A 16,122-nucleotide genomic window follows, 5' to 3' on the forward strand; every position below is an offset into this window, starting at 1 on the left:
GAAATACAGTATCTACAGATTTTGTCAATTCTGTGGGAGAAACTGATATACTCTTCTTTACAGAGAAGCATCATACAGTCCAAACTTCCCACAAAAGAATGGTTAGACTTTTAGGGTATTTAAAAGTTCTTACCTTTCATTTACAAAGTATGGGTCAGAATTTGGAAAGGAAAATTTCATATCCCTTACTTTGTGGCATGCAATAAGATCATATCTGGGTTGAGATCCACCCTCAGTGTTGACATTCAGATTTATTGGAGTAGTGTGAGGAGCCCAGAATGAGAGCAGTTGTACCAGGCAATGTCACGAAGGTTGGAGGGGTGTTGACAGTGTCCCTCAGGATCCTGAGGCTTGAGCAAGCATTTCGGTCCAGGAGGCCCCTCATACAAAGTGATTGTTTAACCTTTGACACTTCTTCCTGAATTAGGATTTTGAGAGTCAGTGATCATTTGTAATCCTCAAAAATTGTAACCCTCAAAGTCTTAGATATGGGTGGTGATTCTGTTTCTCCAATTGCTGCACCATTCTTAGTATTTACTGATTCATCTTGACTCTTGCTCATTCAAAATTCTCTCTTTTTTCAATCTTCAATCTCCTTCTCTCAATTATCTTTTTATATCCTATACCCTCTTATGAAGCCTCCAACCCCCTAAATTGCTTTCCCTGCTCTCTGAATTTTTAAGGCATCTTCAATCTGTCCTTTTGTGAGGAAACTAATGTACATAAGATTTATTCTGTTTAGAATAAATATATTTTAGTGTCTTGGAAGGGAAAAGAGACATTCCCTTTTAAAGAGCAATTCCCTAAATTGCTTTCCCTGGTCTCTGAATTTTTAAGGCATCTTCAATCTGTCCTATTGTGAGGAAACTAATGTACATAAGATTTATTCTGTTTAGAATAAATATATTTTAGTGTCTTGGAAGGGAAAAGAGACATTCCCTTTTAAAGGATTAAGATTCGAACAGAGGTCCTGGATATCGCAACAGTGCAGTCCTACTGGAGATGAGGTGAGACTCTGAGACCCACGGTAGAGGGAGTTAATTGAGGAGAAGGCTGGTGAATGAGCCTTTTGTAGCTGGAGCTGCTCTAAGTCTACTGAGAGTCATGAACATGTCCATGAGAAGGAGAGTCTCCGCCACCCACTCTGTTTCCCTAGGCAGTTTGAACTCTGAGAAGGACGATAAGAAGGGAAGGAAACTTTGGAGAGTAAGGAGGGGAAACCGTTTTCTTCTCATTATTGTGATATAGTAGGCCCCTGAGTAGAAATGACACCTCACTCCAGAAAGACCAGAAGTCAGTACTGGCAGCAGATAACATGCCAGCTGTACCCATTTCCTTAGAATTTTGATGAGATTACATATCTATCTTTGTACACTTTACTGGATAATTAGTTAATTCATATTTTGTAAAGAAAGCAATATTTTTACTTAAACCTAGATCTAGATTTGAGCAAGTTGCTAAACTGCATTGAGTTTTAATTTTTTTGTGGATTAAATGGAAATAAGTTCTACCTGCTTATAGATACATTATGGGAAAACATTTAAACCTTGTTCATTCAGACACCCCATAATAATTACATCACACTGTGGCAGCCCTGGTGTAGTCCCTTGGTGCAGATAAAAATCTCTGCCACTGCTGGACTCAGTGACTAGTATTATTAAACAAGTCACACATTACAGTTTTTCATTCTGCTCAATTATCACTCTCTCTCTTTCTCTATCTCCATTTCTCCCTCTAGGACCCCCTACCTAAAAAGCATTTGATGAAAACTTAAACTCTAGGGTGTTTACAAGTGGACCAAATCTGCAAAACTTTTATTGGACCTAGCGATGGAACAGAACAAAGGAGGCTGGATTCCAGTCAGAACTTTGCTGCCAACTAGCTTTGTGACTACCAAACAGACTTTGGCCTTATGTCCTCATTTGCAAATGAGAGTTGGATGGCATAATCTCCAAATCTCCTTTTAGCTTTAAAGTGTGCAGTTTGTCTACTCCTGCTTGGATTTCCACTCTCTTGGTGGTAGCTGGCCCAGTGCCTAAGAACAACTTATGAGCTCTCAGGATATGCTCTGCAAATTCCAACAAATTAGGCAAAGACAATCACCACACTGTACTCTAGAGTGTAATTATATGCTACTTTCTATCATTTCTTATTGTTTCAATTGTTTCCCTACTAGATTATACATTTCGTAATCTAGATTGGGAAAAACCCACTTGTTACTAGAAACCTGAATTTTCACTTCAACATTCTCAAATTATCAAAATTGTTCCTCCTTGAATAGATCAAATTTTGTTCCTATTACCTTACATGTTTTACTTATTAACTAACCAGTTAATTTCTATTTTTATGTCATCAAAATATAAAATTCCTTATCAGAATGATTTGCTCATTCCAAATTAATGTAATTTCATTATAGTAATGTTAAAAAAATGGGACAGGTCTGCAAATAAGTGAGCTTAACTTACAGTACAAGTATGTCTAGGCTGAGTAGGACAATAACAGAGATGATGGCAAATATCAATGGTGACCTGGAAACCAGCTTTATTAGCAAGGGGTTAAGAGAAGTGAAGCAGTGGAGTGTGGTCAGCACTCATGTTCTGGAACCAAACTGCCTGCATTTGAATCCAAACTCTGCCACTTATAGTGAGGGACCTGAGCAAGTTCCTTATCTGTACCTCACTTGCCTCACATGTCAAATGGAGATGATAATAATTAAATGAATTAATATTGGTAAGATGTTTGGAACTTCCTGACAAGGGGAAAGCACCTTATAATTCTGGTCAACTGTTTAGGATGGGGTTGAAAGGAGAAAACAGGAGCATCAGATACTTTGCTTAGAGAAATTGGTGGTGAAGGGAAGTGGGACAGGAAGGGGTAGAGCCAAGCAATGAAGCACAGGTGTCCATGTGTATTTTGTTTCCCAAGATAAGGGAAGCCTTTGCATATTTGAGTGGATGTAAAGGAGCCAGGGCACAGGAAATTAGAAGAGGGAGGAGATAGCTATGGGAATAGGATTATCTATAACAAGAACACAGGTAATTAGAGGTGACGGGAGGAAATTCTAGAGTAGTTTTCTCTGTTCTTCAAAACATCATCAAGTTAGTCTTTACAACATGTCATGAAGTTTGCACTGAAATTCACCAGAAGAGATTGCCATAGTCCTCAGTGGTCTAGAATCAGGCAGTGAATGGGAATAAATTAGTGAGCTGATATGAATGAGCAGAGGGAACTCTCCAGTGACATGCTGTAAAGGAGTTATAGCCCAGTGGTACAGATAGATCATTCTGGAAAGAATCTTGCAGATAGACTAGCACAGGGCTAAGCACACAGAGGCAGTGTCTCTGCAAACCCAGGCACCAAGCATCCTCAGCCAAACCACCAACAGCCACAGGGTCCACAAATAATCCATGGGAGAGACCAAAAACTGGATTGTGTTCAGATGTCTATGAATGACCACTCACATCAATCCTTTTACCATAAATGCCACAGGATTTAAAATAACTTGATCCAAGAAACTCCCTCCTCCACAAACACACACACACACACACACACACACACACACACACACACTCACGCCTGCAGTATCTTACTGAATTCTTTAAAAATATTCTGTAATATGCCTTTGAAAATAACACTGTTTTAACTGAAATCCTTGGGCTGTCATTTCCAGAGAGGGACCAACTTTGCTAGCAAGTTGAATACCACATGCACTTGGCAATTTGCAAGAATTAAGCAAAATGACAAGCTTACCTGAAACATGAGCAAGAGGATTTATTTTAGGTAGGAAGACCTTGAACAACATAAAGGCAAATCCTCGTGTTGACAAGAGCTAATATGTCTAAGCAAGACCCATTAGTAGCTAACCATCCTACATTCTCAGAAAAGGCCCCTACTTTGCTATGGTTGGAAGTCAGTGTGATAAATGGGACTAAGCATTAAATGGAACTAAAAGCAAAAGAGTTTGATATCACATGGAAGCTTTCAAGTTAATGCTTCTACCTTTTCTCCCTTCCACACAAAGATTCACTTTTTAAATATTGCTTCTCCACATAGATTAAAAGCTTCGTCCCTAGTTAAGAGACTTATAGCAATCAGTAGTGTAAGAGAGAAGATGATTTGCAGCAGGACACACTTCCCAGAGCTCCCCAATCCAGCATGTTGTCAGCCCCTTCTAATACCAGCTTAATATAACTGCCAAATAATATAAAACTCCGTCCCACACTATTAGATTCCTTCCTATACCCTTCGGGCTCTGTATGCAGCATGTGCCCCACCTAGTCTTTGCTTGTTTCACTGCTAGCTGCTCACTCTGTGACCTTCAGAGGTTGACCACTGGGCACAGCTGGTTTTATTCCCCCCTAAAGCAGCAATGACTGACAGATGTGGGAGCAGAAAACACAGACCTTTTATCAAGAGATGGGACAAACTTTGCATTATCTTTCATGCTCTGGAGTTCCCCTGAGGATCAGTTTGATACTAGATTAACCTGACATTTCATACCTTCTAGGCTTCTTCTTCCTTATTTTCTTTTTCTTCATCTTACTTTCTTGCTTCTTTATTGGTTTCCCCTGAGGGCAAATCCTTAATAATTAACTTGCATACAAGTCCCTAGCTCAGGGTCTGCTTCTAGGAGCACTCAACTCAAATCTGCCCTTACTAATGACTCATTCATTCATTCAGAAATGTTCCCTATGTTCTCCTCAGCTCCGTGAAGAAGAGTGACCCATAGGTGGATGAAATGTTACCACGAATGTTCTCAAGGTGCTATGTGGGACATATAGTGAGTACACATTTTAGAGCTAAGGGAAACAAAGTTATGAGCATGTCATCTCACCTGTCAAAGTGGCTCATATTTAGTAGGTCCTCATGAGTGCTAAAAGAGTGATCAGTTCTTTGGCCTCATGCTGTCATCTTTGAGGAAGAGTCAATCAGACGCCTTCAATTTTATTTTATTCAACACTGGACCCTCTGAACCAGAGTATGAGAGACAGATGTATAGGCTAATAAGTACAAAGACAAGTGCACCTTGAATAATGCATAAAATGCTGTGAAATATGAGATAAGGAAGGATACCGTTCCAAGAAAATTGAAGGCTAAGCCTCATAGGATAAGTAGCATTAATTCTGGAGAGAGGTGGCGAGAGGCATTTTGGTGTTGCTCCTTGTCCGGACAACAAGGTCTGATGTACCTCCTCAGGGCCCGCCTAAGGAGAATACAGGGGCCGAGCAGGATGATTAGTGTCCCTGGCAAAGGAAACACACCAGAGCCGGGAGGTCTGTCAGCGCACGAGGCACAGCAGGAATCTCATTTATTGAGGAAATCACACAGCTTTTATGTAGGGTGGGGGCTAGGCGGGATGCAATCAGCTTAAAGGTCAGCAAGGCAGGGGGGTTCACGCAGGCGAGAGTCCCATTGGACTATATGGCAAGCACGAGCTGATCACGTTCACGGAACTGTTGTTAACCAATCCCTGACAGTGGTCTGATTTATCGTCATTAACTATTGAAACCGTCTTTGAGGCCTTGATCTTGTTCACTTGCCAGGGAGTAAGGAGTCAGCCTGAGTTAGTTAACATGTCATTAGTCCCAACGTTTTGGAAAGAGGGACTAGCACGCTCCTTAGCATTTAGGGGTGAAAGAGCACTGGCCTGTCTCTGGAGGAGTGAGTATGTGGTTTAGGGATTAAAGCACAGTTTGCTGCAGATTAGAGACAGAAGATCAATCTGGAGAATCTGGAGGTAGAGGTTGGAGCCACGAGGAGGTAGAGCTTAGGTAATTCAGAGCTTTAATCCTGCAGCAATGGGAAACCTTTGAAAGTATTTGAAGTTGACTGATGTTTGTCTCAGAGACAAAATGAAGATGTATTAAAAAGAAGAAAAATTGGGATTGGAAAGAGTAGTCAGAAGTGTATTATTAGGTTAAATCAGCTATAATTCCCAATATAGAAACAGTTTTTAAAAATATAATTTATTTTTTAGAGCAGTTCACAGCAGAATTGAAAGAAGGTACAGACAGTTCCCATATATGCCTTGCCCTCATACACACATAGCCTCCCCCATTATGGTCACCCCCTCACCCAGAGTGCTGCATTTGTTAAAATTGATGAACCTGCATTGAACAGCATCACCCACAGTCCATAGTTCACATTAGGTACACTTTTTGTGCTGTGCATGTTATGGGCTTGGACAATTGTATAATGGCACACATTCACCATTATGGTATCCTACAGAACCATTTCACCATGCAGAGCACAGGTCTTTTTAGGGGCAGTTATTTTTGACCTATTGAAAATGACATTTTCATAAGGTTTAAACTGATATTTGAGCCAGGAATGAGGCGAGAATCTGAAGATCAGCACCAAGACGAGAAAAGAGGAGTGAAATAAAGAAGCTATATAAGAATGAAAATTGACAGCCTGAAATTAGTGACCCACTGGTGGCAGAGGCAGAGTAAGCTGAGGTGACAGCAAAACAACGTGTCTATTGAGAGCGATTGGGTGAATAGTGAGTGGAGAGGGTCCTGAAAGGAAGTGAGGAGCCACTGAAGGAATACCTCAGGCAGTGCAGCAGGGACACGCACCTACTTCAGAACCCATGGTGCTGCACAAATTACCTGGCAGCCCTCATTCCTGTTTGCTTTCTCTGCTGTTTGACATGAGACAGGCACGTGATATCCAAATCCCTAAGGCTATAGCTAGTACTAAAGTCTAGATAACAAGTAACACCGAGTTCAAGAGTTTACTTAGTGAAAGCAGGCCTCTCAACAAGAACCCAGGAGTGAAGCAGCAGGAGCAACCTGATGGTCCATGAGCAGGAACCTGTCCTAACAGGGTTTTTTGTTTGTTTGTTTGTTTGTTTTGTATTCCTATCAGAGTGCAAAAGGGGCTTTGACAGGGTTATGGAGTAAATGGGAAAACCTGATATTTTTCTCCCCCCGAGTCTAACCATTCCTTCCAGAGTCATAATATTTCAGTGAACATTGCTGAACTTTATCTATTGGACAAAATGTAAATTTGGGGAACTGTATAAAAGACACGTCATGTTATGATGCTTCTTAAAGTAGAACTCATCCATTTGTTGAACACAGTTAAAAATGGAAAACTACATGTCCAAGTGGAGAACTTTCATAACGTCGTGCCACCTGGAGTCAGTATGCAAGGATGAGATTTGTCACATTTGAGAGAACAGATACTTTAGCAAGTTAGTAAAAAGGACTGACTGAGGAAACATTGGGTTGCATTCCTTTCTGCTTTTTCTTGTAACAATTTCTTGTAAGAGTTTCATTTCACTCTGCTTTTTCTTGTAAGAGAATTACCGGAAAATGTTTAAAAATAGTTCTCAGGTATGACAAAATATTTTCTTAAAATTTCCTCATTACACTCAATGAATTTAGACTATCATTAGGAGACTGCCACTAAGGGATGGGCTTCAGGACCAATTTTTCAGCATTATTCATTCATGCCACAAATACTTATTGACTATGATCTATGTGCCAGGTGAGTGGTAACTGTTGGAGACACAGTGGTATGAAAATCAGACACAATTTCTGCCTTCATGAAGTTTATACCTTAGATATACTGACAAATATTAAACAATTAATCACAAAAGAGCTATTAGTTTCAAACTACAGTGAGTTCCTAAAAAGGAAAATAGTGACTATCACATGGTGGGGGGCAGTCCTAGTCAACCAGATGGCCTCTGAGGAGATTTTTCAAGTTGAGACCTATGAGGTAAGTAGAAGTAAATACAATGATGAAGGCATGGAAGATCACTCCAGGCAGGAGAAGTTGCCAGTGCAAAGGCCCTGAGGTAGAAAGGAGCATGGACCTGTGCGTAATGTCTAAAGATGACCAAGTACACAAGAACGAAAGGGCAAAAAGTCTGAAATGAGGCTAGGGTTTCAGCCAGAGTCCAGACCAAACATGGCCTCTGAAGTCAAATTAAGATTCTGGTCTTTACCCTAAGAGCAATAGGAATCCATGAAAAATAATAAGCTGGAGAGTGGTAGAATTAGGTCATTTGAAGTTAATGAGTTTTAACCTGGCATTTAATAAGTACTAAGATAACTTCTCCAAAGATTTAAATTTAGAAGTTGATGCTATAGTGTAAGAGGAACGAAGAGCATCAGTCAAAGCTCAGAGATCAAGATGAGATGCTCTTGGGAAGGTTAGAATGAAAACTTCTTTATTTACTAGATCATAACCGATGTGAGTGGATGTGTGGGTTTTGGTTATCTTTAGAATGTTCCAGGCAGTGTCATCTGACAAAAGGAGTCATGATCAATAACTCTGTCCCCTGAAACCTTCTGTCTGTTCACAGATCAGGTATCACACAAACAACTACGCATCCAGCTCCACCTCCTTCCCCCACCAGTGCTCCTCGACCTTGATGTGGAGTGACCACTTGGAAAGGTGAGATTTAGAAGCTGCCCAGGTCAACACTGTAGCCTTCTGTCATCTCTCTGGTCTGCTCTGAGTCCATGCTGTGCATTTTAAGAATAAAAATGCAAATGAAAGCATACACATGTGATTAAGAAGTACCAGCTTCCTTAGAAGAGCTGTCATTGCTTTTCACTCTACTTAAATTTCCTCTGAGATCTTTCTGTGATGGGCTGCAGTCTGGTCTGGTGACAAATCAGTTCTGCCATAGAAAAGCCTGCGTGTCACTGATTTTTCATAATAAGGTCACTCTCAGGGAGTATTTTAAGGTTAAGCTACTGTTTTAATTAGACATCAGAATCCAGCATGTTCACCGTATGACTGGCGCACTCTGGGTTGCCTTTCTTGTTAGGTTTGTTTTGTATAAAATGTGTACTTCAATGGACGAACAGTCTAGAAGGCAGAATATAATGCCACCTGGGATGCATGATTGACTATATTAAAATTTGATCTTTAGTTTTCTCCCTCAAATACATCTTTTCCATATTTTTGTTAGGGACTACAGAAGCCATAGAGTTAACTTAAAAAGCCCTTTGGCTATTATAGCATTGTGAGATCTTTTTTTTTCTTTAAGAGAGAATGTGAGTGAAAATGTTTATTTTTTTCAAAGACAGTAGATTTATTAAATAAGTCAATCTTTTTTTAATGGAAAGAAAACACTCTCACATTATTTTATTTTTTATTTATTGGCAGGTACAATAACTTCTTTACTCATACAGTTATTATGATTGTGGACACTCTAACTGTTTAATTGCCTTGCCTGTTTGTCCTCCCAAGGTTGAAGCAACTGAGAGATAGTTACTTCGGTTTTTCAGGGGAGGAACTGAACATGGTTTTCCAAGGAGATAGAGTGGGCAGCTATGCTTACAGGATGTGGATGAGAATAAGCTGGCTGATTCTGGAATATACCTTGAAAATGATGAGGCCAAAACAAATTTTCACTCAACTGACCTTCACAATCCTACACCCTTCTTTAAATATCTGTGAGATATGAACACATATACCTGGGCATTGTTTTTGCTATCAATGCAAATTCCTCTGGAGTGGAGAGTGAAGAGAAGAGAAAGGAGAGCCTGGTTCCCATCTCTCTCTCTCTCTCTCTCTTTCTCTCATAGGTTCACTTTAATGCTGCTCTTAATTTTCTAAAGCCAACCTTATTGCACTTCCCTTCATTGTAAAAAATAATCTAGGTTTTATATGGAAACTTTGGAAAATGAAAATAATTAGAAAGAAAGGAAGCTGACTAAATGCTATTTCCACTACTCAGGCAAAACCTATCTATATTAGTTTATTTTTTGTGTTCTTCTTTTCCCCCCTGTACTTTTCGTGATTTTGTTTTATATGATTATGACATTATATATGTACTTTTGAATCTTGTTCTTATCTCATTTAATATAAAGTAAACATTTCTCAAACAATTTGCAAATTCTCTGTAAAGCTACTTTAATATTTGAGTCTATCAAAAGAATATACTATAGGTTTCCTTAACCAGAATCTGTGGTCACATTGGGCACCATCACAAATAGTTCTGCATTGGAAGAAGTCAAATGCAGAGATTTAATTAGTATTTCTGATTTTTGTTTTTGCCGTAAGAAGACTTTAATGAATGAAATGTAATTAGAAAGAAAGGAAGCTTACTAAATGCTATTTCCACTACTCAGATGCATGTAATCAGACTGCTTTCCAAAAGAATTATCAGAGGTTTAAAATTTCATCAGCAACGTATCAGAGTTTCTGCTTTGCTTCACCCTAACCAGCACTGGATATTATCTTAAAAAATAAATCCCACACTTTGTGGAATTGATAGGAAAAACATTGCATTTTATGGATATTTCACTTTGTCCCTCTTCCTTATTTCTTTTTAGATTATAGTTATAAACTTGTTGAGACTTGTTTTATGACAAGTTTGCTATTTGATATACCTATAATTGCTTTTATTTATGAAATGTACATAATTATTTCAAGTAAGAATGTTTTGGCTGAATAAAGCATACATATTTTTTACCCACATCTTGCTCCTTGTACCAGATACAAAATTTTTAAAAATTATCCCTATCAGAGCTTATTGCATCTTTCTCTCTCTATTTTAACAGATGATGAAAGAACAGAGCTGGACTTTTTATTGCAATTCCTGCTTCCCTGAGTTTGTATTTTTCTTCCTAACCAAGAAGAACATTATATTTTTTGGACCGTATCTTTATTTTTGTCTGATTTTTAAATTTTAACGTTTTTTCTTGTCAGTAATACACCCTGAGAGCAGTTTTATTGTTATAACCCATGCCTCTGAATGTTAAACTGACTTCTTGGAAGGATTCTGAGCAAGCTTTAAGAAGCTGGGCAGGATTTCACAGATGATGATTGGTGGAAAGACCAGCGAAAGAATGAATGACTCACATTCCAGGAATTTCCTCCAACTTCAAACCTTTACCCGAATCTTATCCAATGTGGACAGCTGTTCATTTTATAATGATTTTGATTTTGCAATATGAATTCGAAAAATCAGTGTATGTTTTCACAGTGAAAAGTCAACACTGAGAGCAAGAATTCTATTATAAGGACATGAACTTAATGAGAGAAGACAAGCCCAGTGAGGGCAGGAGGGTCTCAGGACAAGGGAGATTCATTCCAGATGTGTGATTAATGCTGTGGAGGTGTGGTATCCCTCTGGGCTTAGTTCAGAAATAAATGTTCTCCAGTTTAAATTCTGGTTTGAGATCATTAGGTAATTCAGGAATGCTTCATTGCTATTTCTTTGCTTTTAAAGACAAAGAATTGATGTAGCTATTGATGTAGCTAAAGGCATCCTTGCTGTGTCATAAACAATTAGGAGGCTACCAGGTTATTCTGTTAGAGCAATTAAAAAAAATCCAGATATAGCCTTCTAGTTCTTCATTTTTATCTTACTTTTGAATCACTATCAATTCAAGATTTCTTATAGTTTCTTCTCAGGCAGCATACCAAGAGACAAAATTAATAAATGGCAGTTATTCTGCATCAAGTTTTGTTACTTTTTTTGTGAAATAAAAGGATCTACATTGTATGGCAATAAAAAATTCTGTGGACTTTTTAAATACTTTGAGTCTCATTTAATAGCTTTCAACTGATATGCCTTCACCTGTCTTAATTCAATCAATCTGCCTTTCTTGCTGTACCTCAATTTCTGCCTCTACCCCTCCCCACCCTGTTCACTGAGTTCAACACATGCTTACCGTGCCTCCTCTCTAGGCACGGTGCTAAGGGCCGTGCTGTCACCTCTGAGGACATCTGAGGAAGATGTAAAAATACCAGTTGTTGAGTCATTTTTCTCCAAAAGCTGAACCAGTTATGATATATACACTACATTATTTCCTTTCAAGCCTACATTTGAAATTGTTTTAACTAGCATCAACCTCTTACTGTACATAGTTCTTCAGGTTCAAGTTCAATGAATTTTATGAAACACATAGTTTTTGCCTCCATTATTGGAATATCTGTGTTCCTTGGGTTAGTCAGACTTCTGTCCCTGTGACAAAATACCTCATAAAACCAACATAAAGGAGATAAAATTTAATTGTCTTATGGTTTCAGTTCATGGTCATTTGGACCCATTATTTTGGTCTGTGCCATGGCAAAATTTCATGATAGGGAGCAGATGGTGGAGTGAAGCTGGTCATCTTACGGTGGCCAGGAAGCAAAGAGAAAAAGAGAGAGAGGAAGGGACCAGGATCCTAATATCCCTTTCAAGGGCATGCCCCTATGACCTGACTTTTTTCCAATCATTCCCATTCCCAAAAGATTCCACCACCCTCCAATTGTACATAGGCTGGTGATAAGGCCTTTAGCATATGGGACTTTGGGGGACATTTAAGATCTAAACTACGTGACACTCCTGTTACTTCTATTTCTCCATCATTCATCTAAGTATTATCTTGCTGTCATATATTTATTATTTTTTTTTACAAAAGATAACTTTATAGAGGGTTTTCCCCTTGTCTCATTGTTAATATAGTAAGAATTTAGATTTAAGCTCAAGTTTTATTGATTTCAGGGGTACTGCTCCTTCTGCATCACAGTGGATATGAGATTTTCTACAATGATGTTCTGTTTATAAGACAGTGATGCAGCAGTAAAGCATGGGTTTTGAAACTAAACTTAGATTTAAATATGGTTATGCCACTCATAAACTCTGTGACCTTGAGAAAGTTAATTTCATTGAGTTTCAGTCAACTAATCTATAAAATGAAGATAATGCTACTTACCTAGAGGGTTATTGTGATAATATATATTAGGTGCATGTAACACAGAGTTACTTAGTTAAGTATTAACAGAGATGAATTTTTTATTCAAACTTATCTCCAACTTTTTAATGAGCTCACGATTTCAACAATGAACTGACTTCATGACTGGTGGGTCTAAATGTTATAGACAGAATCCACTTCAAACTCCTCTGTACTATTCTTATTCATAATATCCCATAATTATTTTTGCTAGTGTGAAACCAACCTACCTATTTCCACATCTTACCTTGCTATTAGGTCTTGAATAATTTAAGTATTTTTGTTCTCTGTCATCTCTATCCTCCACTCTGAAATTACATGGTACAAATTTGATGATATTGCATTTTTCTTAAATATTCCATTTCCCTTGACAAAATTGTAAATCATGATGAATTAGAGACCCTTTTCTTAAATTTTCTTCATAGATATTTTAGCACCAGTATAGTGTCTGAGTCCTAGAAAGATGCTATTTACTTAGTAAATTATTAGCAAAGGTGATATTTATATACAAGTTTCACAGTCTAAAATTCAAATGACAATGATAGAAAGCACTTTGTTTCCATAATATTGCTCAAGTTGGGAAATTTCATATTAATCTTTCCTGATTTAGAAATGTCACATCACAGTATAATAATCAATTCGGTTTATATAATAGCGTTCATTAAAGATGTTTGTGTAAAGTAGTAAGTAATGAAATAACTGGAAAACTCTCAAAAACAATGATTGGCAAAGATAGTTTGAAATCTGATGTAAAGTATTTGTCAGTATAAAATACTTCAGATACATTTTTGTGTGTGATGCTGGGGATTAGAACCCAGGGCCTTGTGCCCATGAGGCAAGCACTTTACCAACTGAGCTATATCCCCAGCCCCTTCAGATACATTTTTAAGTAGCCTTTAGATTTATGTTCACAGAATGATTGAGTAAATACAAAAGATATTTTTGTTTTTAATCCACAGAAATCTATCCACTGCACAATAACTTCACCTAAAATAAGAGGTTCTGTTATATATTCCTGATTTAGAAATTTCACATCACAGCATAATAATCCAATATCCTGGATCATGTTTTAGCAACACATTTACTGAAAAGTGCCTTCACATTCATTTCTATTCTTATCTTTAGTAAACATAGAATCTCATCATTATATAATGTAGTTATAATCAGGCTAGAACTAATCCTCAAAGTAAAATGAGTTCCTTAGGAACTCTGCCAAAAAAAGTCACATATGGAGATATGTGGTTGATCCACAGTTTAATATAATTACAGGAACTAGTTTAATGCTCTATGAAATACACATGCAAAACATGGAACATGCTTGTGTTTGTAAGTGGGCTATGTAGACATGGTTCCCAACAGTACACATACAATACATTCTGTGTACCTTTAGACCTAAGACTTGGCACTGGAAGAAATGAGCTCCAGACTCCAACCTCCATCCTATTACAACTCTGGCGCTTTCACTCAGCACTAGAGCAAACAAAACAAAAGCCCAGCTGTGCTACTTCCAAGTGAGATGGGGCAGGCTAATGTGCAAGACACGCCAAGTCCTGCCCAGATTGCAGAACGGCCAGGTAAGAAAACAGGCAGTGTTAGGGTCAAGAGCTTGTGCTGTCACCAGAAGCTATTTTTACCCAAATTCTCCCACAGAGGGAGGAAAAAATAGAATCACTTGTCTCTTACATGTACATATATGTATGTATGTATCTTATGGTTATTTACCATGGTCTATAAAATATATGAAAATTCAGATTTAAATTGTTCTTCCTTTTTATTATCTACAAGGATTTAAAAGATTTTTTAAAAATCAAGCAAATGAGAGAAAAAGTTATCAAAAACCAATATAAATTACCTACAAGAACAAAAACTTTCAACACCCTTTAGTAGTTAGAAGTGTAATTTCATTAAAAAAAAAAAAAAAACCCTGTTGCTAGGATAATTGCAATTTTGTAGGTATCTTAAGAATCTGTATATCTTTTATATTTGTTTGTTATGCTTTTACTTACTATGACTGCTTACATGCTTAATTGTTGTCTTAAAAATGTTTGTGCTCACACTTTTCATTAATCCAGGCTTTTACTGAATGTTCTGCTAATTTAAGGATATCTCTAGGCTCATGCTATAGATAAGTGTTTCTTTGTTTCATTTATGTTCTAAGGCTTTATGTTCACTATCTGAAATGTTTTTATGCCAAAATAACTCATATGATATGTGTGTGTGTGTGTGTGTGTGTGTGTGTGTAGGTGTATATATATGTGTGTGTGTGTGTATATATATGTGTGTGTGTGTGTATATATAATCTCATAAAAGTTATATCTATAAATACACACACATTTAAGAACTTTTGTAGTGTTTAAAAAAATACTCAACCACCCTGTAATCTTCCTGTTGGCTGCACCCATGCTTTATACATCTACCTATGAGGCCTAGCTGAGTCAGGTCTAGGCACATAGTAATTGCTCAGTAAGAAACGAGGGGTAGTCTAAGCAGCATGACTGCAATACATATGAGTTATGCTTAAGACAACTAGATGATGTTTCAGTATGGGTGAGAGTGGCATTTAGTTGACAGTTGTTTTTCTGTTTGCTTTTCCTCTTTGACATTGTGGTATTTGGTCAGTCTTTGAATTTAAAAAGTACAATGAAGCCATTTTTAGACTTCTTGGAGAAAATCACACACAAACTCATATACACACATATATATGCAATTGCTATTAGGAAAATGAGAACTAAACCTGTATCTTGGTGCAGTGACTTGACCCTATAGTCCCAGCTACTTAGGCTGAGGCAGGTGGATCACTTGAGCCCAGGAGTTCAAGGACAGCCTGGATATCATAGAAGGACCTGGTTCTGAAATAAATAAATAAACAAATAAACTTATATATAAAATGACTTTTCTTTTAACCAATTGTGTTATTTCTTACCTTGGCATAGGAGCTGAGTTTTAATTCTACACCTATAGGCAAATAAAGATGTCACAGATGATATATAGTCTATGGAGTAAAATGATATAATTTGTATATATGAAGACACTAGAAAATATACCTTATTACTTTTTGCTTCCTTGAGAAAAGTATAGTGATCTCTTTTTAATCAGAAATAAGTATACCAGAACCTTTATAAATAAATAATAATAGTCTTTAGCTGATTTTTAAATGAAAGTAGGTGATTCCTAATTATGGTTTTTGTCAAACATATTTATTGATTTGATTTATAACTTAAATGCTAAATCCTTTTAAATGCTTAGAGTTATATAAGAAACAAGAACTTAAGTAACATGCACTAAAATGCTATGGTCCAAGAATGGCAGAAGAAAATATTTTCTGAAAAACCCAATGTACCAGATAAAACTAGACAAAGATTTCTAACAAAAATTAAAGAATAAAACAGCAAGAGATGATAAAGTTTGTTGCATGACTGGACAAAGTATG

General features: G+C 37.4%; 1 protein-coding gene across 1 annotated transcript in view; it reads left to right on the plus strand.

Annotated features, from left to right (window-relative positions):
• The window catches only part of Ptger3 (prostaglandin E receptor 3), a 75,306-nt gene extending 63,813 nt beyond the window's left edge, over positions 1 to 11,493 (plus strand). The window contains exons 3-4 of the mRNA XM_047528714.1: positions 8,318 to 8,409; positions 10,530 to 11,493. Of these exons, the coding sequence (XP_047384670.1) occupies positions 8,318 to 8,409; positions 10,530 to 10,533 (96 nt within the window). The 3' untranslated portion in view covers positions 10,534 to 11,493. The remainder of the gene's footprint in view (positions 1 to 8,317; positions 8,410 to 10,529) is intronic.
• Positions 11,494 to 16,122: the final 4,629 nt, after the last annotated feature.

This window comes from Sciurus carolinensis, chromosome 1, assembly GCF_902686445.1.
Source record: "Sciurus carolinensis chromosome 1, mSciCar1.2, whole genome shotgun sequence".
NCBI classification, from domain to species: domain Eukaryota; kingdom Metazoa; phylum Chordata; class Mammalia; order Rodentia; family Sciuridae; genus Sciurus; species Sciurus carolinensis.